This window comes from Salvia splendens, chromosome 5 (assembly GCF_004379255.2).
Source record: "Salvia splendens isolate huo1 chromosome 5, SspV2, whole genome shotgun sequence".
NCBI lineage: Eukaryota > Viridiplantae > Streptophyta > Magnoliopsida > Lamiales > Lamiaceae > Salvia > Salvia splendens.
In genome coordinates this window covers 6,468,865-6,491,974 of record NC_056036.1, presented here as the reverse complement: position 1 = coordinate 6,491,974, position 23,110 = coordinate 6,468,865, and the positions used below count along the sequence as shown (strand labels likewise).

The 23,110-nt window shown below is 38.5% G+C and overlaps 4 protein-coding genes and 1 non-coding gene across 5 annotated transcripts; 3 read left to right on the top strand and 2 right to left on the bottom strand.

The window, feature by feature from the left end:
* The first annotated feature begins 2,818 nt into the window (after positions 1-2,818).
* Positions 2,819-5,039, top strand: LOC121803704 (protein ROLLING AND ERECT LEAF 2-like). Its single transcript, XM_042203334.1, has 4 exons — positions 2,819-3,225; positions 3,645-3,822; positions 3,930-4,153; positions 4,229-5,039. Exons 1-4 carry the CDS (start codon positions 2,819-2,821, stop codon positions 5,037-5,039), a joined length of 1,620 nt encoding a protein of 539 aa, XP_042059268.1.
* Positions 5,040-7,424: 2,385 nt separating this feature from the next.
* LOC121804432 (transcription factor MYB3R-1-like) lies at positions 7,425-12,726 on the top strand. The gene is made up of 12 exons (XM_042203972.1): positions 7,425-7,670; positions 8,171-8,379; positions 8,528-8,582; positions 8,692-8,749; positions 8,826-8,920; positions 9,035-9,138; positions 9,262-9,390; positions 9,491-11,219; positions 11,505-11,833; positions 11,913-12,006; positions 12,091-12,303; positions 12,447-12,726. The coding sequence occupies exons 2-12, from the start codon at positions 8,300-8,302 to the stop codon at positions 12,564-12,566; spliced, it is 3,006 nt and encodes a 1,001-aa protein (XP_042059906.1). The 5' UTR covers positions 7,425-7,670; positions 8,171-8,299; the 3' UTR covers positions 12,567-12,726.
* Positions 12,727-13,418: 692 nt separating this feature from the next.
* LOC121804433 (eukaryotic translation initiation factor 3 subunit L-like) lies at positions 13,419-17,677 on the bottom strand. Its single transcript, XM_042203973.1, has 8 exons — positions 17,227-17,677; positions 16,241-16,399; positions 15,288-15,619; positions 14,556-14,895; positions 14,232-14,380; positions 14,041-14,134; positions 13,879-13,950; positions 13,419-13,774 (listed from the first exon to the last, which is right to left on the bottom strand). The coding sequence occupies exons 1-8, from the start codon at positions 17,584-17,586 to the stop codon at positions 13,730-13,732; spliced, it is 1,551 nt and encodes a 516-aa protein (XP_042059907.1). The 5' UTR covers positions 17,587-17,677; the 3' UTR covers positions 13,419-13,729.
* Positions 17,678-20,359: 2,682 nt separating this feature from the next.
* LOC121802625 (coiled-coil domain-containing protein 25-like) lies at positions 20,360-22,507 on the top strand. The gene is made up of 6 exons (XM_042202304.1): positions 20,360-20,526; positions 21,432-21,559; positions 21,671-21,774; positions 21,859-21,946; positions 22,028-22,089; positions 22,168-22,507. The coding sequence occupies exons 1-6, from the start codon at positions 20,414-20,416 to the stop codon at positions 22,318-22,320; spliced, it is 648 nt and encodes a 215-aa protein (XP_042058238.1). The 5' UTR covers positions 20,360-20,413; the 3' UTR covers positions 22,321-22,507.
* A 53-nt stretch (positions 22,508-22,560) lies between these two features.
* Positions 22,561-22,656, bottom strand: TRNAL-CAA. Its single transcript has 2 exons — positions 22,619-22,656; positions 22,561-22,596 (listed from the first exon to the last, which is right to left on the bottom strand). It is a non-coding gene; the product is annotated as a tRNA-Leu (tRNA).
* Positions 22,657-23,110: the final 454 nt, after the last annotated feature.

Below are 23,110 nucleotides of genomic sequence, written 5' to 3'. Positions count from 1 at the left end.
TCATCATTTACGCCAGCGTCGGGGTAGGGCTGGGCCATGGGATGTTTGTGGCGAAGGGTCTCGCCGGAGTGGCGTTGGGAGAGAGATCGGTGGTGGTGTAGCCATCGTTGTTTTTGGTTGGGATCGTATAACTATTAGCAGTGACTGTCAGCTCTCTATACTTACTACACTAATTGGATAAAAGTATATATGTTTATGTCTCTATTGCAACTGTGCTTCTAACTATATCTGTATTTGTAGTAAAATTGTGAATTACGGGAGTGGAAAAAAATACACATTTACGCACACTAATCTTATTCTTATGCATAGTCTTTCTAGAGAGAGAGATCTGCAGGGATGAAAAGAATCACGATTGGAACTTGATGAAGTATATTATGCTTACGGTGAAGTATACTGTGTTTATATTGAATTAGTATTGTGTTTATAGTGAACTGGTATATTGGCATGTGAGTTGACATCTGAGTTATGTATATTGTGCTTATAGTATAGTGAAGCATATTGACATGTGTGTGTACTGTTTTGACATTTGAGTGATGTAAACTGTGCTTGTATTGAAGTGTGTTGTTTTTATAGTGAATTATATTAGCATATGAGTGTTTTTTTTTTTTGCATTTAAGTGATGTATATTATGCTTATAGTGTAGTATATTTTGTTTACATTGAACTAGTATAATATCATGTGAGTGTTCTGTTTTGCCATTTGAGTGAAGTATATTATGATCACAGTGAAGTATATATTGATTACAATGAATTGTTTTGGCTTTATATTGAATATTGATATTAATCTTTTTTTACTTTCTTTAAATGATAGGACTTTCTGTTAATCTTTCGAAAGCTACAGATATACATAATGAAAGACGAAGAGAAGGGTATAGAGCAACTGAAGCAGAGGCTAAGATCAAAGTATTGCAGCGCATTAATGTTGTTAAAGACGAACCATGAGTCATTGACTAACTCCATGGCAACATCAAGGCATTATGAAGATTGTAGCAAACATATGGACATAGATGTGAAAAAATGATTGCAAACTTTGTAGAAAGTGATATAGTTAATAACATGTGTCATTTAGTTCAATGTAAACATATTCGATTAATTCAACTTCAATAGTCAGTTCATAACTTACATAATATTCTGTTAAATTCTTTTTTATTTATTTAGTTCATAGCTATGTAGTTTCAGATGATTTTTACTAGCTATTTTTTTGTAATAATTGAATACTTACAAGTGAATATGCTTTATAGTAATGTTTCAATACCTTATAGCGTACATACATGTTGATCATAAACACTTCACTCTAAGCACGTTTTATTTCACTGAAATGAAAAAATAGTGCATTATAAGCATGGATCACAAACACTTCACTCTAAGCATAGAATACTTCACTTTAAGCACGTTTTACTTCACTGAACTGAAAAAACAGTGCACTATAAGCAAGGATCACAAACACTTCACTCTAAGCATGGAATACTTCACTCTAAGCACATTTTACTTCATAGAGATGAAAAAACAGATCACTATAAGCAGGCATTACAAACACTTCACTGTAACCATATAATACTTCACTCTATGCACATTTTACTTAACTGAGATGAAAAAATAGTGCACTATAAGCATGGATCACAAACACTTCACTCTAAGCACATTTTACTTCACTGAGATGAAAAAACAGATCACTATAAGCACGGATCACAAACACTTCACTCTAACCATGGATACTTCACTCTTTGCACATTTTACTTCACTAAGATGAAAAAATAGTGCAGTATAAGCAAGGATCACAAACACTTTGATCATACTCTTCCATAATCCAAATATGAGTTATATCTCTTTGAGCATCAACCAAACAAAGGCAACCTCCAAGAACTACGAGCTTATAAAACACCAACCTCTCCCCATCAACATCTTTAGGAGCAGCATTTCGTTGAACACCTCTCGCGCTAAACTGAAAGCATCAAATTACATAGGAATAGCCCTCGTCCCGGCTACTCGCCAGCCAATGAATTTTGCCACTCATAGAAGCCCCCCGCAAGCAAGATGAGGAACGGCGTGATCGTAAGGCGAATTATCAGCCCTACTCCAAACACCTCTCCAACAGAATACACATCCATAAACAGGGACGGAACCAGAAGTTCGAAGAAGCCGGTGCTGAATTAAAGTAAAACATTTTGTATTTAATTTTACATATAAATTTTTTGCAAATTTTGTGAGACACCAGATGATAATTGTAATTAAAAAAATTCAATAAATCTCCATTATCATGTACTATATATATTACTAAAACTCCTAATCCAATCTAAATTCATAGCTATCTAATTCCAAATTAACAAACCAAAGTATAGAGTAATTCACAAATCACTATCATAATTTCTTAAAATGCAATTCTAAATCGAATGTATATGCAATTCTAAATCGAATGTATACATTCGATTTAGAATTGCATTTTAAGAAATTATGATAGTGATTTATGAATTACTCTATACTTTGGTTTGTTAATGAAGATATATTTATAATTTAATAGATTAAAATAATGAACGTAGAGAAAATAATATAAAAATATTCTTTTAAGAATATTAATTAATTAAAAATAGTATTACTAAGATTATAAACAATTAAAAACATTATAATCAACGACAAACAGACATTTGTAATTCTCTCAACACACTGTAACGAAACATTTCATATTTCATATTCAGCATATTATTGGATTATACAATTTTAATACTATCAATTATAGGTGTACTAAAATAAAATAAAAAAAAAATAATAACAACAAAGGACATGCGTGAATTAAATAGAATAAGATATACAAATAAAGGAAAATGCCAGACTCTAATTTGGACGAGGTCGGAGAGAAAGGCCAAGGGGGCTATGCCGAGGACATGAATGAGAATCTCGATCAAGTATTCGAGAATGTGGCAGGAATTGATGAGTTCAAGACTCCGGAGAAGCAAGTGGGTTTCGATGATACAGAAGCATTCAAGACCCCGGAGGAGACGCTAGCGTATGCGCCAGCCCCAAAGTTTATGCACTCGAACACGGCACCTACTTTGATGAGTAGAACCGTTATTGGTGGGAGTGCGGCAGGAGATGAAAATGGTGTGGATCTGTTGAAGATTTTGAGTGAGATCGACGATCATTTCCTTGAAGCTTCCCAAAGCTCACAAGCTGTTTCAAAGATGCTCGAGGCAATGAGATTGCATTACCACTCGAATTTTGCTGATAACCGAGGTCATCATTTTTGCTAACGCGCCTACATTGTGATTTTCTATTGTTTAAAGTTCCAACCTTGCAATTTAGAGTTGGATGTGAAATAGTCGTTCACATGAATCATGAAAATATGTCCATTGAATTTTGCATAAGCTTATATTGGATTGATGCATTTAACTTAAAAATATCTTGTATAAAATATGGTAATTCTTGTACTAGTTGTTTGTGAACATATTGACTTTTCAAATGAACTCAATAACTATCAATATGTTCGATTTATTTATGATCACCGTATTTAACTACTCGTATATCTTTTTCACACTGCAATATTGAAAGTTTGGAGCCTCTTTTACTAGTTCCTTTGGAATAATTTGCAGTTTGGCATCTCTTTGTTTCTTTTCCGATTTTAGATTCGGTTGTGAACTTTTTATCGTATCCTGGCCACATCGACCATGCAGCTCGAGTCATGCAAGTTATTACTTGGAACAAATCCTGTAAGGGCGTCCCAAATGGTGAAACAGCGCATGATAGCTTTGATCCAGATGATTACGAGACACATGCCACTGTTTTGGACAAGTTGCTAGCGTGGGAGAAAAAGCTATACGATGAAATCAAGGCTCGTCTATGTTCAAGACTCGATCCCCCTTTCCTTTTCCTTATGAGAATTTCATACTTTCATAGTTTGGCATCAGTCTTGAATTTCTGTTGTCTTCATATGGGTAGGCGGGTGAGCTTATGAAACGTGAGTATCAACGTAAAGTTGGTGTGCTGAATAAGCTAAAGAGACGCAATGCCAGTGCCGAGCAACTGGAGAAGACGAAAGCTGGTGTTAGCCATTTGCACACGAGATACATAGTTGACATGCAATCGTTGGACTCTACTGTATCAGAAGTCAATGATATACGCGACAAGCAGTTGTTTCCCAAGCTCGTGGCTCTCGTTCACGGGTGAGTGCCGGTGGTGCCTGATTCTTTTAAGCGATTTAACGTCTAACGGTTGCCCAATATGTCGATTTCTTGAAGGATGACAACGATGTGGGAGTCTATGTGCGTACATCACGATAGCCAGCTTGAGCTTGTCACAGGCCTCAAATCCCTCGACATCTCGGGCGTTCTGATCGAGACGAGCAAGCACCATCATGACAGGACAAAGCTGCTCGCGGCCGTCCTCGAGCAACGGCACTCACATTTCGAGAAGCTCGTGACGGGCCAGAGGCAGTACATTACGAGGCTCTTCAACTGGCTGAAGCTGAATCTCATCCCCATCGAGAGCACCTTGAAGGAGAAAGTGTCATCGCCGCCAAGAGTCCCGAGTCCTCCGATCCAGCTTCTGCTCCGCGATTGGCACGACTACCTCGAGAAGCTCCCTGATGAGGTGGCAAAAGGCGCCATCGCATCCTTTGCCGCCGTGATCAAGACGATCATCTTCCACCAGGAGGAGGAGATGAAGCTGAAGGAGAAGTACGAGGAGACAAGAAGGGAGTACGTCTGGAAGAAGCAAGTCTTCGAGGAGTGGCATCACAAGTGCATGAATCGGAAAACACCCTCAACGGACGAGGGCGACCCTGATAAGGCCGTGGAGAGTGGGACAAAGGACTCGGTGGCGGAGAAGCAGTTCGTGGTCGAGAGCTTGAAGAAGCGGATGGACGAGAAGATGGAGGAGCATCAGAAGCATTGCGTTCAAGTGAGGGAGAAGTCGCTCAGAAGCCTCAAGATCCGGCTGCAGGAGATCTTCCGAGCTCTCTCGGACTACGCACATGCATGTTTCGAGGCATACGAGCGGCTGAGATTGCTCACAGAATCGCAGCATCCTAATGCTAATGCAGGAGCCTAATCTATCTTTGTTGAACAAGAAAGTTCAAAGTAGAATGAGTGTGTTGTTGGAGCTCTTTTTTGCCAGTGTTGCAGTTTTTGCAATGTTTGGTTTTTATGGGGAAGTGAACTTCCATTTTCACCCATCAATGCTAATGAGAGTTGTTTTCAGCACGGGGTTATAGAGGGTAGTTTGTGTCTATACTCATATTTGGGTCCAAATTCGTAATCCATAGTTTATGAATGTATTTTTTAAAAATTGATGAAATTGAAAATGAGGTGCAATTCAAATCACAGAGTTATGAAAATTTTTGCTATTGGTTATACTGAAACTCAAAACATTTCAATTATCTTTTTTTTTATTTCACTTTACTTATTCTCCATTTTTTATTTTCTAGAGTTGAACGACTCATAATCAATAGCGATATCGAAGAAACAGCTTGGAAAATCTTGAATATTGAATTGCTCAGCTCTTAAAAGTTTTTGATTGAACCTGCGTCTGGAGAGCGTTTACCCGTGCGTCAAGAATGGTTTAAATGGTAACAAATCAAATTGCTTGTAATTGTTTTTTGATAAAATTGGTTTTACTTTTTTCATCGAATCGAAGTCCATTGCCGGAAGTGGGACGCTTACCGGTGTAAGGAGAAGCCTTTGCCTGCCGCGTCAACCCTATAGTAAAAATCGAATTGCTTTTAATTGTTTTTCGAATGGGAGTATAAAGGATAACAAATTAATTCAACTGAAACTTTTTTTTTCTTGTTTGCGAATAGGTGAACTGCAATAACTAAATTATACTTCTTCCGTCTCATTCAAGATATTCACATTTCATTTTTAGTTTGTCCAAGATGTCCACTTTATATATTTGGAATTAAATCCCTATATCCTCTTTCATTAAAATATTCAATCACTTTTTCCACTCTCCATTATCACAAACAATTATTCCGTCTAAAACTTCGTGTCACTCAAGAATGTGAATGTGGCATTCTTGAGTGGGACGGAGAGAATAGTATAAAACAAAAGTAATTGAGAAAAATCTCCACAAAGCTGCAGCAATAACTAAGTTATCATCTTTGTTGCAGATGGATTTGCCCTAGTTAGAACTTGAATGAGATGAACTGTGCCAAAAGAAGCATCCAAAAGAATGAGGTAAAGCTTGAGTTGTTATGACAAAGTAACTTATGCAACAGCTAAAGGCCTGCGTTGCCGATTAGCCAATTGATATTGGAAAGGGCTAAGCAGGTTTCTTTTCTTTTTTTTGGGTTAATTCAAAAAATTTCTGGATGCAAAAGCGGGGTTAATTATGTAAATTCAGAGAAATTAATTGGTCTAACTGACCACAGATACGTAACTTAATTGGTCTAACTGACCACAGATACGTAAATTAAGATTCACTAACTACCAATAGAAACATTATTTCGGCGGGTCTAGGGCAAAAATGCAGGCCAGCTAAAAAAGATTACTTTCAAATCTAACATATGAAAACAGGCCCAGTTAGTGGTGCTAAATGACAAACCAAACACTCCCGTAGAAAAGATTACTTTCAAACCTAACATATGAAAACATCATATAAGGCCCAGTTAGTGGTCCCAAATGACAAACCAAACACTCTGGTACAGTATTGACGCTTCTTAAATCTCTAATATGGACTCAATTTTTTGCACATCTATTTATAGACATTATAATTTATTCTAAAATTCTCTATTCTATTCTTTAATATTCTATATATCTAAATTTTTCTCTATAAAAATTTAAATATTTTACTTGATAATATCTACTACATTCTAGTAAAATAATGTAACATTAAACACTAATACAAACATGAAGATGGCATTAGTGCATTACAAACCCTTAAAATGGATTAAAGAGCTTACAATGCAATTAAACACTTCCTTAGAGAGGTCTCGGGTGATTGATTGGTTAAATTGAAACTCAAAATGTTTCAGTTTTTTTTTTCATTTTTTTGTTTAATCACAGGTGTATCGAACCCACCTTTTGGCTGAATCCGACTAATTCTGCTCGACCGGGATTGCAGATTAAGGCCGAAAGTCTTCCAGCGAGTGGCGGGATTTGAACCCGTGAGCTCAATATCCCCAACTCCAAAAAATTATAACCCCTAGTGCAATCAATTTCCATTTTCAAATAAAATACTATATTCATACTATATTTATTGCAGAGGATGAATAAACAACGAAATGTCATTTGGAATTACCTCATTTTTGGACAAGTAAGGCAATTAATAAAAATTTAAATTGTTTTCAAATGTGCCGTTATGCTTAAACATTTGAACAACATACAAAGCTGAATTCAGATTGCGCAGCGTGGCGGAATCGTAGCCGTAAAAAATTGTTCGACATTTACCGTCAGGGGTTTGAAACAAAGCCTCTCCGCACTCTTTAATTTTGAATTATTTGGGCCGTTTTTTTATTTCACTTTCTCTCTAAAACACACACTTCACGCACTACGTATCATAGGAAACACATCATACTGCGGCTGTCTCTCTCTCCTCTTGCCAAATTTCACGAGAATCAGCGGATCCTTCTTGTGCTTCTGAATTTATTGGATGCGTGGATGTCTATGAAGTTTCTGCTGGATCCGCAAGTGATCGGTTGGAATTTTGGTGTGTCTGCTGTTGCTGTTGGATTGAAATTCGTCAGTAAGTATTTCAAATTTCAAATTCCGTTTTTTACTAGAATTTGAGTAAGATGGAGGAATTGTTTATTGTTAGAGTTCCTTATTTTTCTGGATTTGGTTGTGGTCTTGGTATAAGGAATATCATGAATCTAGAACCCTAGTTATTTTAAAAAACTAACAAGTTAGTTTTTGTGTTTGGTTTTGCTTGAAGATGGTCTTTTGTTGATTTAAGTGGTTTGGCATCAATGACCAATCAGATGCGATGTTCGGAATTAGAGCTATTCCTGTTTCAATGCAACCGGATATTTCAAATTTTTTATTTTAAGAGCCTATAAATTACTCCTTTTTCAATGTACGGCTCTAATCACAGAAAAGTGTAATTTTGTTGCAATTGAATACATTTCACGGCTAGTTAGTGCAGTTTATATTTAGAGTGTGCAACAATTTCTTGAATTAATACTTGTTTTCTGTTTTTGTATGTGCAAACCTGACTTCTCTCCTTTCTTCCTTCCATGTTCCTAGCTATTGATCCCATCCCAGATTCAGACAGTTCCTACCTTGTTATAAGGTAGCTTATAATGATTTTTGGAAAAAATCTTGAAGAGAATTGCCAACGAGTTGGAGGCCTAAACTTACACTTATCAGCCAAATATGGAAAGTGATAGGACAGGCAACAATAACCCTTCAGATGTTGCAAAAAATGGTCTGCAAAGAGCTCGACCTTTACATGGGTACTATTTCAATGTTTTGTTCATGGTTATTATGTGGAACCAGTTTCCATTCTAGTGAAGTTGTGTAATCAAAGAAACTACGGTGGCTCGTGCTCAGATACATACTAGTCTTTCGATATATATGACTTTTTCTCGTTCTGTTATGCAGGAGAACCAGTGGCCCAACACGTCGTTCGACGAAGGGGCAATGGACTGCAGAAGAGGTTAATATGATTTTTTCCTATAGTTGTAATTATTCAAGTCTATAAACACAATTACAGATTAAATAGGATTTTGTTGGGTAAAAGACTGATTTTTCAGCTCGTATTGCAGGATGAGATATTGCGAATGGCTGTTCAACGCTTCAAAGGGAAAAATTGGAAGAAGATAGGTAAGAAAATGGGTTTTAGGCCTTCATGCAGTGAATTATTCAATTCACTTACTGTGATATGTTATGATATATTCAGCGGAGTGTTTCAAGGACCGAACAGATGTTCAGTGCCTCCATAGGTGGCAGAAAGTTCTTAATCCTGAGCTTGTGAAAGGTCCATGGTCGAAAGAGGTTAGGCTACTTCTCTAGTCATCAATGGCTTTGATGTCATTCTCTTGGTTTATCTCTATATTATGTAATAAGATTTATAGAGTCTGTTTAATTTCAACTTTAACACATAATTAGGAGGATGAAGTTATAACTGAATTGGTCAACAAATATGGTCCCAAAAAGTGGTCTACGATCGCAAGTCATCTTCCTGGGCGTATAGGGAAGCAATGTCGTGAAAGGTAACCTTGCAGGAGCTTCAATTGATTTTTGTGGTTTATATGATTATAAAGTAATTGATTCTGCATTTTGTGTTATTGGCATGCTTTATATGTGAGTCAGTTGGTGTTACTCATTTTTTTCAGGTGGCACAATCATCTTAATCCCAACATAAATAAGGAAGCTTGGACACAGGATGAGGAATTAACATTGATCCGTGCCCATCAAATTTATGGAAACAAATGGGCGGAGTTAACTAAGTTCTTGCCTGGGAGGTACGTAAACTAGTATTAGCCCCTTCACACCTGTATGTTGTATGTAACTTTTCCTGGCTTTTACTCATTTTGAGTACCTTTTTTGACTGTCTGTCACCAGAACCGACAATTCTATCAAAAACCATTGGAATAGTTCTGTCAAGAAGAAATTGGACATGTATTTAGCTTCAGGATTACTTTCACAGTTCCAAGGTCAGCCTCTTGTGAATCATCCTAACCAGTCAGAACCTTCCTCCTCTTCAAAAGCACAACAAAGCAGTGAAGACAACAGTGTTGTTAGAAGCAGAATAGAAGCAGAGGAAGCTTCTGAATGCAGTCAGGGCTCTAACATTGCTAGTATGTCTCAACCTACAAGCAACCCAATTGTACATCCCGTAGGGGACTGCAGAATAACTGAAGAATCAAGTTCAATTCAGTATCCTGGAGATTATCGTCCTGCGTTTCAAGAAGCAGCGTTTTCTATACCAGAAGCACCTTGTGAACTGAGTGACAAGTTTCTTGAGCATGATTTCTCTCTAGATTGGGGTGCCTTAGCGGGGAAAGATTGGCAACTAAATCCAAATGAACTACCGGACATGTCTTTGCTAGATCTAGGGCAAGAGTCCCCTGGAATGTTCGTCGGAACATCTTCAAGTGGCCAGAACAATAATCATGAAGAAGTACTCTTTCAGCAAGAGTCTCATATGCCATTAGGGACGTATACTTCCATGGTGAACATGGCTGTAGATTCCGATGCCACAAATATGATCTCTACTTCAGACTGCAGCAGGATGGTATACACCGAGGCTGATCAAGGTGGATGCTGTCCCTCTGAAGTTATAAACCAAATAGATTCATTGCTCCATCGTTCTTCAACTCTCCAGTTTCCTGAAAATGGGGCTTTTGCTTCACAATCTTGTTATACACCTTCTGATCCGCTGGGTCCTTCATTTCCTCAATGTGTTCCCTTCCCTATACAACTTCCTTCTGCTGATGGTCAGCACATGTTTGGCCCTCATCCTAATCAGTACAGTAATTCACATGCAGATCAGGAAGCTAATCGACCAAGTACACATGACTTCATATATCCTACGGAGTCTGATCACTTGCAATGTGAAGATAATTTTGTTGAGGAAAAGGGAACACCGAAACTAGTTTCAGTTAATGATTTTGTCTTGACATCCTCAAATGATTCTCAAGGTTGTTCTTTGGTGGACAAAGATACTAAAACTGAAGAACAGAAGGATTCTGGAGCTTTATTCTACGAGCCCCCACGTTTTCCAAGCTTGGACATACCATTCTTCAGTTGTGATCTTATACCATCAGGTAGCGATATGCATCAAGAGTACAGCCCACTCGGCATCCGCCAACTTATGATATCTAGCATGACACCGTTCAAACTGTGGGATTCACCAACCAGAGATGACAGCCCTGATGCTATTCTCAAAAGTGCTGCCAAAACTTTTACAGGCACGCCATCAATATTGAAGAAAAGACACCGTGACTTGGTATCTCCTTTGTCTGAAAAGAGAGGTGAAAAGAAGCTTGAAGGTCCTAGAAATCAAGAATCATTTTTGAATATGAACAATGGTTTTCCCCAGTTAGAGTTTATGTTTGATGAATGTAAAGAGAAAAAAGGACAGCTGCTTTCACTATCGCCAAACAGAAGAAACTTTGAAGTGTCTTGTATGGAAAAAGAAAACGCAGCTCCTGCATCTGGACAGGAACAGAATGAAGGCAATAAAAGCTTTGTCACTTCAGAAAGAGATACAACAGAAGGATCTACTAACAACGGCAGTGGTTGTTCGAACTGTATGACTAAGAATGCAGAAAAGGACTTGACTGTATCAGTGAGTACCCTACTTTGTCTCCACTGGCATTAATCGGCTTCTTTCTGCATTATTGAATCGGAAAATACCGATAAGTACTAAATGCAAACATTTATTGCTACTGCCTTACTAAAACGAATTTGCTGCAAAGCTGTCTAGAATATACTCATTTTCTGTACTTCATTGTATTGCTCATCGTGAATTTAATTTTTCTTTGTGTGAATTTACTAATTGTAGCACTGCACAAGAATGTTTTACCAGGTTATTTTTTGCAATTCTGATGTGTTACGATTTTGATCCTGGCAGGCGAATGAGTCTTCTGGAATCCTTCTCGAACATGATGTGAATGACCTGCTATTCTTTTCTCCTGACCGTTTCATAATGAAGAATGATAGAACGGTTGGTTTAAGTGCTAGGGCCCTTGCAAAACAGTCTTCACGAAGATTAGATGCTGTGTCAAAACATGGGGCTGTTTTAACTTCCTCAAATGCATGTTTTTCTGTCCTTTGTTCTCCTCGAATTTGTTCAAAGAACAGGACTAATTTGTTTATAACTACCTCTCTGCAATCCTTGAGTCCTTCAGCGAAGAAAGTTGAGGCTTCTGGCAAAGGTTTAGCCAATGAAAACAATAATATGTAAGATCATTATCACCTGGTTAAATGCTAGCCTCTTGACAATTCTCAGTTGCTCCTAATTTCGATCCTTTATTTGCAGGTTTGCGGAAACACCTCCTTCAATTTGGAAGTCCCCTTGGTTTATCAATAACTTCGGACCAGGCCCAAAAGTTGATACAGATATATCAATCGAGGTATGTGAAATATTTTAGTGGGATCATTATTTTTTCATTGTTTTATTCTTTTCATGTTAATATCATAGTATGTTATTTTGGTAGGACATTGGCTACTTCTTGACCCCGGGGGACGGAAGTTATGACGCCATTGGGTTAATGAAGCAATTAGGAGAGCAGACAGCAGGTGCGTTTGCTGATGCCCAAAAGGTTCTTGGTGATGAAACTCCTGAAACCATAATGAAGGGAAAATGTGTCACAAACCACGACGGAGAGAAAGAGCATAACCACAATCCATGCTCTGCTTCAAGTTTCATGGTATGTGTTTACAATAAATTCTTAAATATATTTTTCTACACCATTACGTCTTTTGCTATATGCACCGAGATTGTAAATAGAATAACGTGGTTTCCCCGACTTTCTCTAACTCTTACTCTGATGGTATTATCAATCCGTTGCAGTCGGAGAGGCGCACACTCGATTTTAGCGAATGTGGAACACCTGGAAAAGAATCTGCAAGATTTTCAAGCAGCACCAGTTTGTCAAGCCCCTCTTCCTATCTGTTGAAGAGTTGCAGGTAGAAGAAGGCAAGGCATTCATGGTATAGAGCAATCCTACTGTAATATATATGTAAGTCTATATTTTAAATTTTTTATATTCTTGAATACCATATATAACAAATGGCATGTGTCCGTGTAAAATGCATTTGGGAAATTATAAAAAACCTTCGATTTATTCTAAGAGGCCATAAACCTTGATTGATTGTTTGATGTTGCTGTTTAGATGATACTCTTGTAGACGATTCAGTTTACATATATATACAGTAATCGAAGGTATTTTTATTTTTGTATTGATATTATTTGGATTTTAATTATCTCCTTTTGTATGTGATCACACTCCTAAATTTACAAAAGTCAACCAATTATTTCGTATTTCTGATTATAAGAGGTTTCTTACAAGTATTTGCACAACATAACTTGTAAAATTGGATTCGATTAAAACGATAACGTTTTTACTATTTATTCATATTCGAAATGAAATGAGACGATAACACTTATACTCTTTAACTGAAACGAAATGAAATGTTTTCTGGGAATATTTTTTATGATCATATTTGAGGTTGGCTTTTGATAAGAAAGTCTCAACAATCAAAATCTGAAACTGTTTATTTAACCATGTAAAAATATTGCTTCTTTATAGATTATGAATTTATGAATACAAAATAAGTTATGTTTCATAGAAATACGTGATTCAGACAATATTACCTTTATATTAGGATTTAATCCTCTATTATACTATTCCTACTATACAGATGTTGCAATTGGAACGCAAATTTAGAACTTTAGAACTATTATCTATTTCGACAATATTTTCGTACCGTTTGAAATCTATCAATATTCCCCATCTAAGAAATAATTCTCAGCTAACAACAATTAAGATTCAAGTTATTTATTAAAATAAAAAAGATCTGATCTTTAAACAGGAAACTCTTCCTAAAACGAAAGAAAATGTCAGAATAAACGTACTCTTCTTAACAATCCTAAAGCGATAAATTCGAGATCTAATATTCGACAATCGACACGAGTATTGAATCATATTTAACATGCAACACAATCTCGGAAGATAAAAAATGATGCAACAAAACGACCTTGTTCCTCTCTTACTCTGAATATTTTGAGTTTTTGCCCAGGAAACCTTCCAGAAACCGAGAAAAGGGCAAAATCATAGAGCAAGACTTTATTTCTTACTCCAGCTTTACTCTGTCGATATCAGACGTTATCCCTTCAAGCTGCAAGATGAGTGTTGAAGGGAACAAATCAACGTTTATATACTGGGTAAGCATGCCGTGTAAAGAAAGTATCCCAAACGAATTTTTAGCTTTTTTGTATGTACCTTGACAATTTGGCGCATAAAGTAATCACCGTATTTCTTTGGTGCTTTGGATTCAACAACATGGACCATGTCCTGAGATTGAAAAGAAGATCAAATGAATCCTCATTCGTGTTACAAATGAGTCAGTGGGAAGAAAAGACAAAACCATACAAAAAAACTCACATCATCAATGTAGAAATTGGTATCCATGTTGGAGATTATTTTTCCATCTGAATCAACCGAATGCATCTTGTGTTTGTATGTCATCAAAATTGTCCTGTGAATAGATGATGAAATACGGCTTATGGGAACCATCACTTTGATATATTAAGGAAAGCAGGATGCCAAGTTGGGATTTAAATGTAACAAGTTACCTCAAAGTATCCTCATCAACTTCCATATATGAGGCCAGCTTTGCAATGGAGATTGTAGAGTATACATTTAAAAAGGTCCGAATGCCTGATAATAGTTGCTGCTGCTTTACTTCATAGAGAAACAACTTCAACTGTAGTCTATAGGCATCCTGAAAATATCATATTTGAAAAGCCTATGAGATTATGAAAACAAATTAGAATAAGCATGCCAGCTATAGCCCGGAAAAACAAATCCAGATACATGTGGTATCTATGCCTAATGCACATGAGAATCGAGAAACTGAAATCACTTAACTAGAGTTCGCTCAGATGATATATCCACACCTGGTTGTAATTTACAAGTGGCTCCTCATAACTTGAGGCAGATGGAGTGATGAACTTTGGGCACGCATAAGAGAAGAGCTCGTCATATAGAGCAAACGCCTCATCATCATATCTCTGCATTCTCAACATTTTTTCACCATACTTCTCCCGCAGCTGAGAGTTGACAGTCTCCTCAACAAGCTTCAATTGAGGACAGAGGGAAAGAGTGACTGCAAGCAAAGCATACATTTGCTCATTCTTTTTCAGTATCTGTTCATATTGAGGGGACTTCTGGTGATACTGCTTAGTCTTGAATATGTAAATAAGTATTTTATTGAATTCTCGAATTGCCTCCGTGTACCTGTACATATTTTTATGAGAATGTATTACAACACATCCTTCATAAACATCTCTCTAAACAAGAAAAACAGTTGGTCTCATTATGTTACTCTAAGCATGGCTTATTTATATGCACATAGAAACATATCATACCATGCTACAATAATGTTCAGTTATCACAGCATGATATGATGGAATAAAGTTGACAAACAATACCATTGCCTACATTTTTTAAAAGATTAATTCATGAAAATACTTCCTTTTTGGCCCACAGCAACAACCTTATTATGAAAGCACAACGCTGTATTCAATTCAATACATAAGACTACTAATGAGGGTATTGAAACACGAAGATTATGAAACATGGCAATAAAAGGTTCATAGAGCTTTACGTTAAAAAAAGTTAACACCCACCTCCGAAGCATGAGATTTGCAAATCCATAGTGATATATTGTGGTTATGTGGCTCCCAATGACACTGGTATAGACACCTTGTTGACTTATGTCAATAGGTAGTATGCACTTCAGCCCAGTGTGATAATCACCCAATAAACAGTGAACTCTAAGCAGGCCTACCATGCTGAAGTACCCCAAGACCTTCAACACATTACTTCCACCACTATAATCATATCCATCTGTAGCAGTAAACTGCTCAAGACCTTCCTTCTCCTGTTCCAGAATCTGAATGATCGAAGACTTCTCCACAAGTGCTTGTAAATAATTGAGGACACCATACACATTCCACGCCTGAGAAACAAATATAATAATCAGAAATAGTCCTTTCTTAAAATAACAAGATGGCAAGAATGACAGACCAGCATTCAGCATTATGTAAACCTCTTAATCAAGCAAAATTTCATATTGCCTTCTCATTATCCCTGACAAACAATGTGCATGAAGGAAATTCAACAACTTAACGAAAAAGGCATAGAGAAGCCCATCCAAACACAGCATGAGATACTCAGTAGTAAGTTGGTTTCCCCATGCGGCCTCCATATTATTTCCCTTTGACTATTCTAATATGAAAATTGCTTTCTCTCTATCCATGACTTCACACAAGCAATGAAAATCATATACTCCCTCCGTCTCATAGAAATAAGTCATTTAGGGTCCGGCATGGGTTTTAATGTGTAATTGGTAAAGTAAGAGAGAAGGGGAAAAAGTAGTTGAATTGTGTAATGGATGGTGGAGCCCATAAATGATAAAGTAAAAGAGGAGAAAAAGTTTGCCATAAATGGATTATGGATATGGACTATTCTACGGGATGGATGAAAAGAGAACACTGTTATAAGAATACTACTCTAAAAGAAAGCACGTGCGCACACAACTATCTATATAAAATAACTCATCAATTTCTCACTGACAAACCTGATCATACTGGCGCAAAAGTGCAATCTCCTGCTCAGTTTTGTTCTTCATCTTAGCACGATACTGACAGAATGACTGGAACTGGTACACAAATTCATCAACCATGTCCCACAACCACTGATTTGGCAGTTGCATATTCACCACTCCATGCAATACAACCTATCAAAGTTTCAGATCCAGCATGCAGAATCATTCATCAGAACAAGCAAAGTTCATCTAAACTATTAATATTAGCTTACATTCTCTCCACCTCATCGAAATTAAGTATAATTATACAATCAGCATAGATTCCAACCCCCAAAAAAATACGAAATATAAAAAATACTAAGTACTCCTTGTACCATCTTGAGGTCCGTTGTAATTGAAAATCACTACATCTGATAAAAGTGAATAACAGAACCACCCTAGTTCCTTCATTTCATTTATCACAAACAAGCATCACTATAGCCAACAACCGTTCAAGGTTTGCTAAATGGAATGCAATTTGATATGTAGCTGTTAAATTCTAAAACTGCCAATATTGGAGTATACTGAGCCACCTTCAAGCACAAAATAAAAGTCCATATACAATACTACTACAACCAACACGTGTCTTACACGACCACCCAAAAACCGTTCATCCTCACAATATGTCATAAAAAAAAACTTACATTCCTTCAGTTTATATGTTGTCACTCACTCAATAGAAACACCGAAATCACTCTCATTGCAAACATTTTGGATCAATTTTCTTCTACCATTCACATTCCAAATTAGTTATATTAATAGCTAATTTTAAAACGAACCAAGTATCAAGATTTATCAGTGCTCGATGCCTGGATCATTTTTCTTCTACCATTCACATTCTACATTAATTAGAGGAATAGGTAATGTAAATTACGAAACTAAGCACATATACTTTGGGTACACTGATGTTTCAGCTTAATCACTGTCGAGACAAGCAGAAAAAACACTGAATTCCACAGACAAACATAATTAGCCCAAACCTGGAAGAGATTGCAATAATTATCCCACGAATCAATCCGCTGCTTAAGCGTGGGCGAGAGGCGCGCGTAGAGGTGGCGGAACCACATCTCGCGATAGAGCAGGCAGAAGACGTGGTCGTTGTCGACGTAGGTGGCGACGGCGTCGACGGAAGGCCATGGGGCGTCCTTGAAGAACCTATCGCTAATGCTCTGGAACGATGTCTCGTACATTTGGTGGATCTCGTAGACGTTCTTCTCCCGTATATGGCGGTACATGTGCACCACAAATGACTTCACGGAGTCCGGCACGTAGTTCGGGTCATAGCTGGAGGCGGAGTCGCCGTGTGGTTGATCGGAGTCGTACGGCGCCGCGCCGGTCATGGTGGCGGTGGTGAAATCGGAGCTCAAATATGCTTCTTCGGTGCGTGACTGTGTGGTACAAAGAGTTTTTTGGGGGGTCAGGTTTGCCCTAACCAACGAGAGGTAATAGGAATTAATGGGCTTAGTTTACCGCTTTGGTCTATTTTGGGCCTTATTTCGTGTGGGCTCTCATATGGATTCTAAAATATGAACTCATTTTTATAAAATCAATTAATTATGCGTGTTAATTATCTTTACTTCATCTTCTTATAAGAATATGCATTTTTAGTTAGACACGAGTAAGAGAAAGATAGAAAGAAAACGTAATTAAAGTATTAGTGGAATTAAAGTGCATATTCTTATTATACTGACTCAAAAGGAAAGAGTGCATATTTTTGTGGGACGGATGGTGTATTATAGAATATGCCTGTTATTATGTGGTCGTGTTGGTCAAACGGTGATAGAGTGATTGATGCCCGAACCAAAGATCAGTGGTTCAAGCCCATCGTGGCACGATATTCTCAAATTTCTATCCATTTATTAATAAAAAAAAGAATATGCTGATGTAGGTGAGTTCAGGCTAGAATTCTCTATAATGTCGGAACTCTTATACGGGAACGGATTGCAATAGAAAACTGGGACTGTGGACGAAAAATAGTCTCCTAATAGGAGAGAGTATTTGTTCGGAGTAGAGGTGCCCAAGGTTTTCGGTTCCGGCGGTTAACCGCGGAACCGTAACCGCCGGTTCCGACTCCGAACCGGATCCGTGACTTTTTTCTTGAACCGGAACCGCCATATTTTGAACCGCGGGCCGATTCCGGTTCCAAATTTTTCGAACTGAAACCATGCCGGAACTGCCGGTTCCAAACCGGGACTGTGAAAAACCATCGGAAAACCGTGAAATCTAGCCGGAACCGCGAAAAACCGCCAGAAACCGGCGGTTCGGAACTGTGAAAAACAGTAAAAAAAGCCGGAAAACCGACGGTTCGGAACCGGGAACCTTGAAATAACCTCGGTTCGGTTTCGGTTCCACATTTCTCGAAACCGGAACCGGCGATTCCGAATCGAAACCGCCGGTTTACGAACCGTGGGCATGACTAGTTTGGAGCATAGAGCTATGTAGTAGCATTGGCCGTTGCATTATGTACAATACACCATAGAAAAATGTACTTGCGCGGTTGCTAAGAGCATGAATAACGCTACGGGCCGGGCCGCAAATCGCGAGTCCCGGCCAGTCCCACGCGTTACACGGAGAAGCGGCACGGCCTGGGCCGGTCCCGAGGCCGCGTTCCCGGCCTGGTGATCGTCCCGTGGCCCGCCTGGGCGCGCGTTACACGGCACGGGACGTGACACGTTGCGGCCCAGCCCAAGGTTATTTGTGTTCGGGCCGGGCCGCAACCTTTTTTTTAATTCAAATTTTTGTGTCTATAAATACGAGCCTTTTGTGCATCACTCTTACGTGCATTCCATTTTAATCCTCTATTATACTATTTGTTTCGGCGTCAATGGATTGGTTCAACAGCGATGAACGTCAGATGGACGAGTTCGTTAACTTGCAGAATTGGTACATACCTGGGTCGCCACCATCGCAGTTGACGCCTAGTCCAGGAGTCGGTAGCAACGTCGACGTAACATCGCCGGTCAACATCGAAGAGTTTGAGCTCAGTGAGATGGAGGCCGCCCAAGAGCGGGGCAAGGTCAGCGAGGAGGATGGGCCGAAGAAGTACAGTCCGGAAGAGACAAGTGGCTTGCGAGAAACTACGTCGACGTCGCCGAGGATCTTATCATTGGCAACCAGTAGACCGGCAAGGCTTTCTGGGAGCGGATTGCCGTGAAGTATAACGTTGGACGTCCTAAAGGGTCGATCGAGCGTAGCTACGTGAAGTTGCGCAAGCATTGGGGCCGGGTCCAGGCGGATATGAGCAAGTGGAATGGAAAGTGGGCCAACGTAGTCCGGATGTGGCCGAGCGGGCACAGCGAGGCGGACCTCGTCGAGAAGACGAAGTTTGCGTTCTTCACTGATGGGAAGAATGCCTTCAAGTACTTCGAGGTTGGGAAGCTCGTCGAGAAGAGCCCGAAGTACACCAGCGGTGCCGAGCCGACGGCAACTGGGGCGGCGAAGAGAACCAAAGTTTCCGCCTTCGGAAACTACTCTTCGAGCGAAGGAGGTCCGACGATCGACCTCAACGTGACGGACGACGACGTCTTCGGCTCCTCTCCTAGCATTCAGAGCCGCCCGATGAAAACAAAGGCGGCCAAGAGGAAAGTAAAGGGGAAGGCAACTGCTAGCAACTCCGCTATGGTGCCACCGCCGATCAATCCGTCTCTGGATAAGATGTCCGAATCTTTGTCGAAGATGAGTTTTACATGGCGGATGAGCCAGCTGACGGAGTTGACATCGAGGGATACTTCGACGATGTCGGAGTTCGATCTCGAGTTGCACCGTGAGATGATCGCCTACCTTCGCGCCCAAATGAAGAAGTAGTAGTCGTGGCCCGGGTTTCTAGTATTTTAAATTTGCATCGTCTAGTAATGTAATGTTAATTTCTAATGAACAATGCATTTTCCCAGTTTTAATTTTTCAACGAATTGCGTTTACGAGTTACATATGTTGAAGTTGTGAATAGTGTTATTTATTAGTTGCAACCCGAGTTGCGGCCTGCAGAGTTAGAACAGTTGGGGCCTAGGCCGCAACTGTAGAGGAATGATGACATGAAGGGGACTTCGGGTCGGAACTGGGGACGGGGTTATTCATACTCTAATGTAGCTAGATAAAAGAAGTCAATGTCGATTCGCACGCGTGAGTATTACAAATAATCTGAGATTGTAACTCAGAAAGAGAGGAGAGATGGTGTTCTACTTCAAGGGGCGACCGGAGGCAGGAGAATACACTATCTTCATGGGTTTAGACAAATATGAGAACGAGGACCTTATCAAATTCGGCTTCCCCGAAGACATTTGGTACCTACATATTTCTGCTTCATTTTCTAATTGGAGATCGATCTTTAAATTTCACTTTTTCAATTTTTGTTCGGTTTAACATTCGAAATTGTAATCGTTTATGGAAGAATTTAGTTTGATTTTACCTGCTTCAGTAATTTTTAGTTTTCTCACTCGTCTACAGAAGAAAATAAAGGATTGATGTCTCTCTTGGCAGACACAAATGCTCAGCTTGAGCTTTTTTTTCTTTCTGAAATTGACTTTGTTTGGGGGATTACTTCTAGCTGAATATAGTTGAAGGAGTTTAGTGAAAATTGATGTGCAATTAGCGATTGGATTTGTTTTTTATTTTTGCCAGACGATTAAAAAAAAACATAAGCTTCCATATGAAGCAAGTGTGACTGTAGTGTTTTTAACCATAGAACTGAATTGCTTCAAGCCAAATCAACACCAGAAGAACTGATTGAATTTATCATATCATCATCATCATTAGGGTTAAGGGTTGGCCTTGGTTCCGTTCCTTCCAGACCAGTTGTCTTAGAAACAAGCATTAATTACTATGATGATCGTCCCTCTCCAGAAAAGTGTAAACATACTAAGTTCTTTCACATAGAGATAGATTCAGTGCTACAATGTTCAGCAGAATAAAACTATGACATTCATTTCCTGTACATTCTGTTTTGAAAATCTCACAAAAACAGGTCATTTAGCAAAATACTACTACTTGGATTACCTTTTTGTGTGCATGTTTTCACATTTAGTATGTATTTAGCTTCAGCTTTAATTCTGGACTGTAGATCATACTCTGTTTTGATAGGTCATACGGGTAACAGAAGTATCGTGCAATTGGTTTCCGAAAGCAAAATCGTAATATTACAAAAATATATTCGTAAAAATGCACTATTGAAATAGGTATCTTTCTGTAGGTTCCATGTGGACAAGATGTCTTCGGCCCATGTTTATCTCAGACTACCAAAAGGCCTGACCATTGATGACATACCCGAGGGTGTATTGGAAGATTGTGCGCAGCTAGTTAAAGCAAATTCCATCCAGGGCAAGTGCCGTTTTTCTCTTTTGGTTATTTTTAGTTGATTGAATGCGATGTTGAATAACATATTCAAATTTTGTTTTGGTGAAATATGTTACGATTTTGTTAACCTAGCAGGAAATAAAGTGAACAGTGTTAGCATTGTCTACACTCCCTGGCAGAACCTTAAGAAGACGGCTTCTATGGAAGTCGGCCAAGTTGGTTTCCACAATAAAAAAATGGCGAGTTTTTTACACGCATTTCATTAATCCTTAGATGCGGACTTGGGGATTAGAACTTGATTTATTTCCATTTTTCTTGCTCAGGTCCGAACTATGAAAGTGGAGAAACGAATGAATGAGATAGTTAACAGGTTAAACAAAACAAAGGTTGAAAGAAAGCTAGATCTAAAAGGTGCTTGTATGTGTGTGTGCCTCTATTGAACTTTGCAAGATAACATCTTCTCGTTTCTTCTGACTCGTGTGTTGTGTTCAGCTGAACGAGAGGCTGTCGATGCATCCGAAATAGCAGAAAGGAAGCATCAGCTGAGAGACACAGTGAGTCACTTCACCTTGGTGATATAAACCTATCGGCCTCTGCTATTCCTGACTTTTTGGATGAATGGCGTTTTGCAGAAAAGTCGAGATGAGCTTGAAAAGCTCGAGAAGGAGAGACAGGCTGAGCTGAGAAGCTACAAGAATTTGATGGTCTCAGAGAAGATGACATCCAACAAGGACACGGCATCAGCCAGCAAATCCGTACAGGAAATCGAAGACGATTTCATGTGATATTGATCGCGTTTTTCACAATGTAAATACAAAGCCATATATATTGATCTTCTTTATGTTGATATGTAAGTATAGAACATGTATTATGTCTAGAAATTGCTTTTGCTGCAAATTGCCACCACTTTGTTACTGTTTGCTTATGAATGGTAGAATATTTTGTCAAGCTATAACACTTCCTTTCCTTAAAGTAGTATGTGAAAAATGTACGTATTTTTATCATATGAAATAGAAAAAATACGATGTCAGAAGTGGGATTTGAACCCACGCCGATAAAAAAAATACAATGTCAGAAGTGGGATTTGAGTCTGGCACCTTAGACCACTCGGCCATCCCGACTGTTTGTTTGTTTGCATAAATTTAATTGTTAGTAAGTATTAAATAACTTTCTTTCTACACAGATCCATCCAATTCGCGGTTCACAGCCCAAAATTCTCTTTCATCATCAAGTCAACCTTACCCAACTCGCATTTTTCTTTTTCTCATCAATGAATAGATCTTTTATTTAAATGACTCGATGTCTCATTTTTTTTAAAGCCATTCAATTGATGGGATTTGGTATGAGATCTCTAAGATTAATACTCAAATATTTTCTTCTGATTTGATCCATAAATAGGACCCAAACATATTGTCACCTCAAGATGTGTACTTTGTAATCCGGCCAATAATCTAAAATAGAGTGTGTAGTCATTTAATTTAATACGCCTAGCTACAAATTAGTCAAATTCATAAATTTATTAGATTTTAAGTTAAATATAGACGTCAACTGAAATAGGATAAACTTTCAATATCA

What these genes read in the sequence shown, in the direction of transcription:
- LOC121803704 (XM_042203334.1), top strand. Translation starts at nt 2,819, where the DNA reads ATGCCAGACTCTAATTTGGACGAGGTCGGAGAGAAAGGCCAAGGGGGC. An exon ending in AGCTATACGATGAAATCAAG is followed by an intron (nt 3,823 to 3,929) that starts GCTCGTCTATGT and finishes TCATATGGGTAG; the next exon opens with GCGGGTGAGCTTATGAAACG. An exon ending in CTCGTGGCTCTCGTTCACGG is followed by an intron (nt 4,154 to 4,228) that starts GTGAGTGCCGGT and finishes GATTTCTTGAAG; the next exon opens with GATGACAACGATGTGGGAGT.
- LOC121804432 (XM_042203972.1), top strand. Translation starts at nt 8,300, where the DNA reads ATGGAAAGTGATAGGACAGGCAACAATAACCCTTCAGATGTTGCAAAA. An exon ending in AGAGCTCGACCTTTACATGG is followed by an intron (nt 8,380 to 8,527) that starts GTACTATTTCAA and finishes TCTGTTATGCAG; the next exon opens with GAGAACCAGTGGCCCAACAC. An exon ending in GAAAAATTGGAAGAAGATAG is followed by an intron (nt 8,750 to 8,825) that starts GTAAGAAAATGG and finishes TGATATATTCAG; the next exon opens with CGGAGTGTTTCAAGGACCGA.
- LOC121804433 (XM_042203973.1), bottom strand. Translation starts at nt 17,586, where the DNA reads ATGACCGGCGCGGCGCCGTACGACTCCGATCAACCACACGGCGACTCC. An exon ending in TTTTGCGCCAGTATGATCAG is followed by an intron (nt 15,620 to 16,240) that starts GTTTGTCAGTGA and finishes TTTGTTTCTCAG; the next exon opens with GCGTGGAATGTGTATGGTGT. An exon ending in CCAATTTCTACATTGATGAT is followed by an intron (nt 13,951 to 14,040) that starts GTGAGTTTTTTT and finishes TTTCAATCTCAG; the next exon opens with GACATGGTCCATGTTGTTGA.
- LOC121802625 (XM_042202304.1), top strand. Translation starts at nt 20,414, where the DNA reads ATGGTGTTCTACTTCAAGGGGCGACCGGAGGCAGGAGAATACACTATC. An exon ending in TAAAGCAAATTCCATCCAGG is followed by an intron (nt 21,560 to 21,670) that starts GCAAGTGCCGTT and finishes TTAACCTAGCAG; the next exon opens with GAAATAAAGTGAACAGTGTT. An exon ending in AAGAAAGCTAGATCTAAAAG is followed by an intron (nt 21,947 to 22,027) that starts GTGCTTGTATGT and finishes TGTTGTGTTCAG; the next exon opens with CTGAACGAGAGGCTGTCGAT.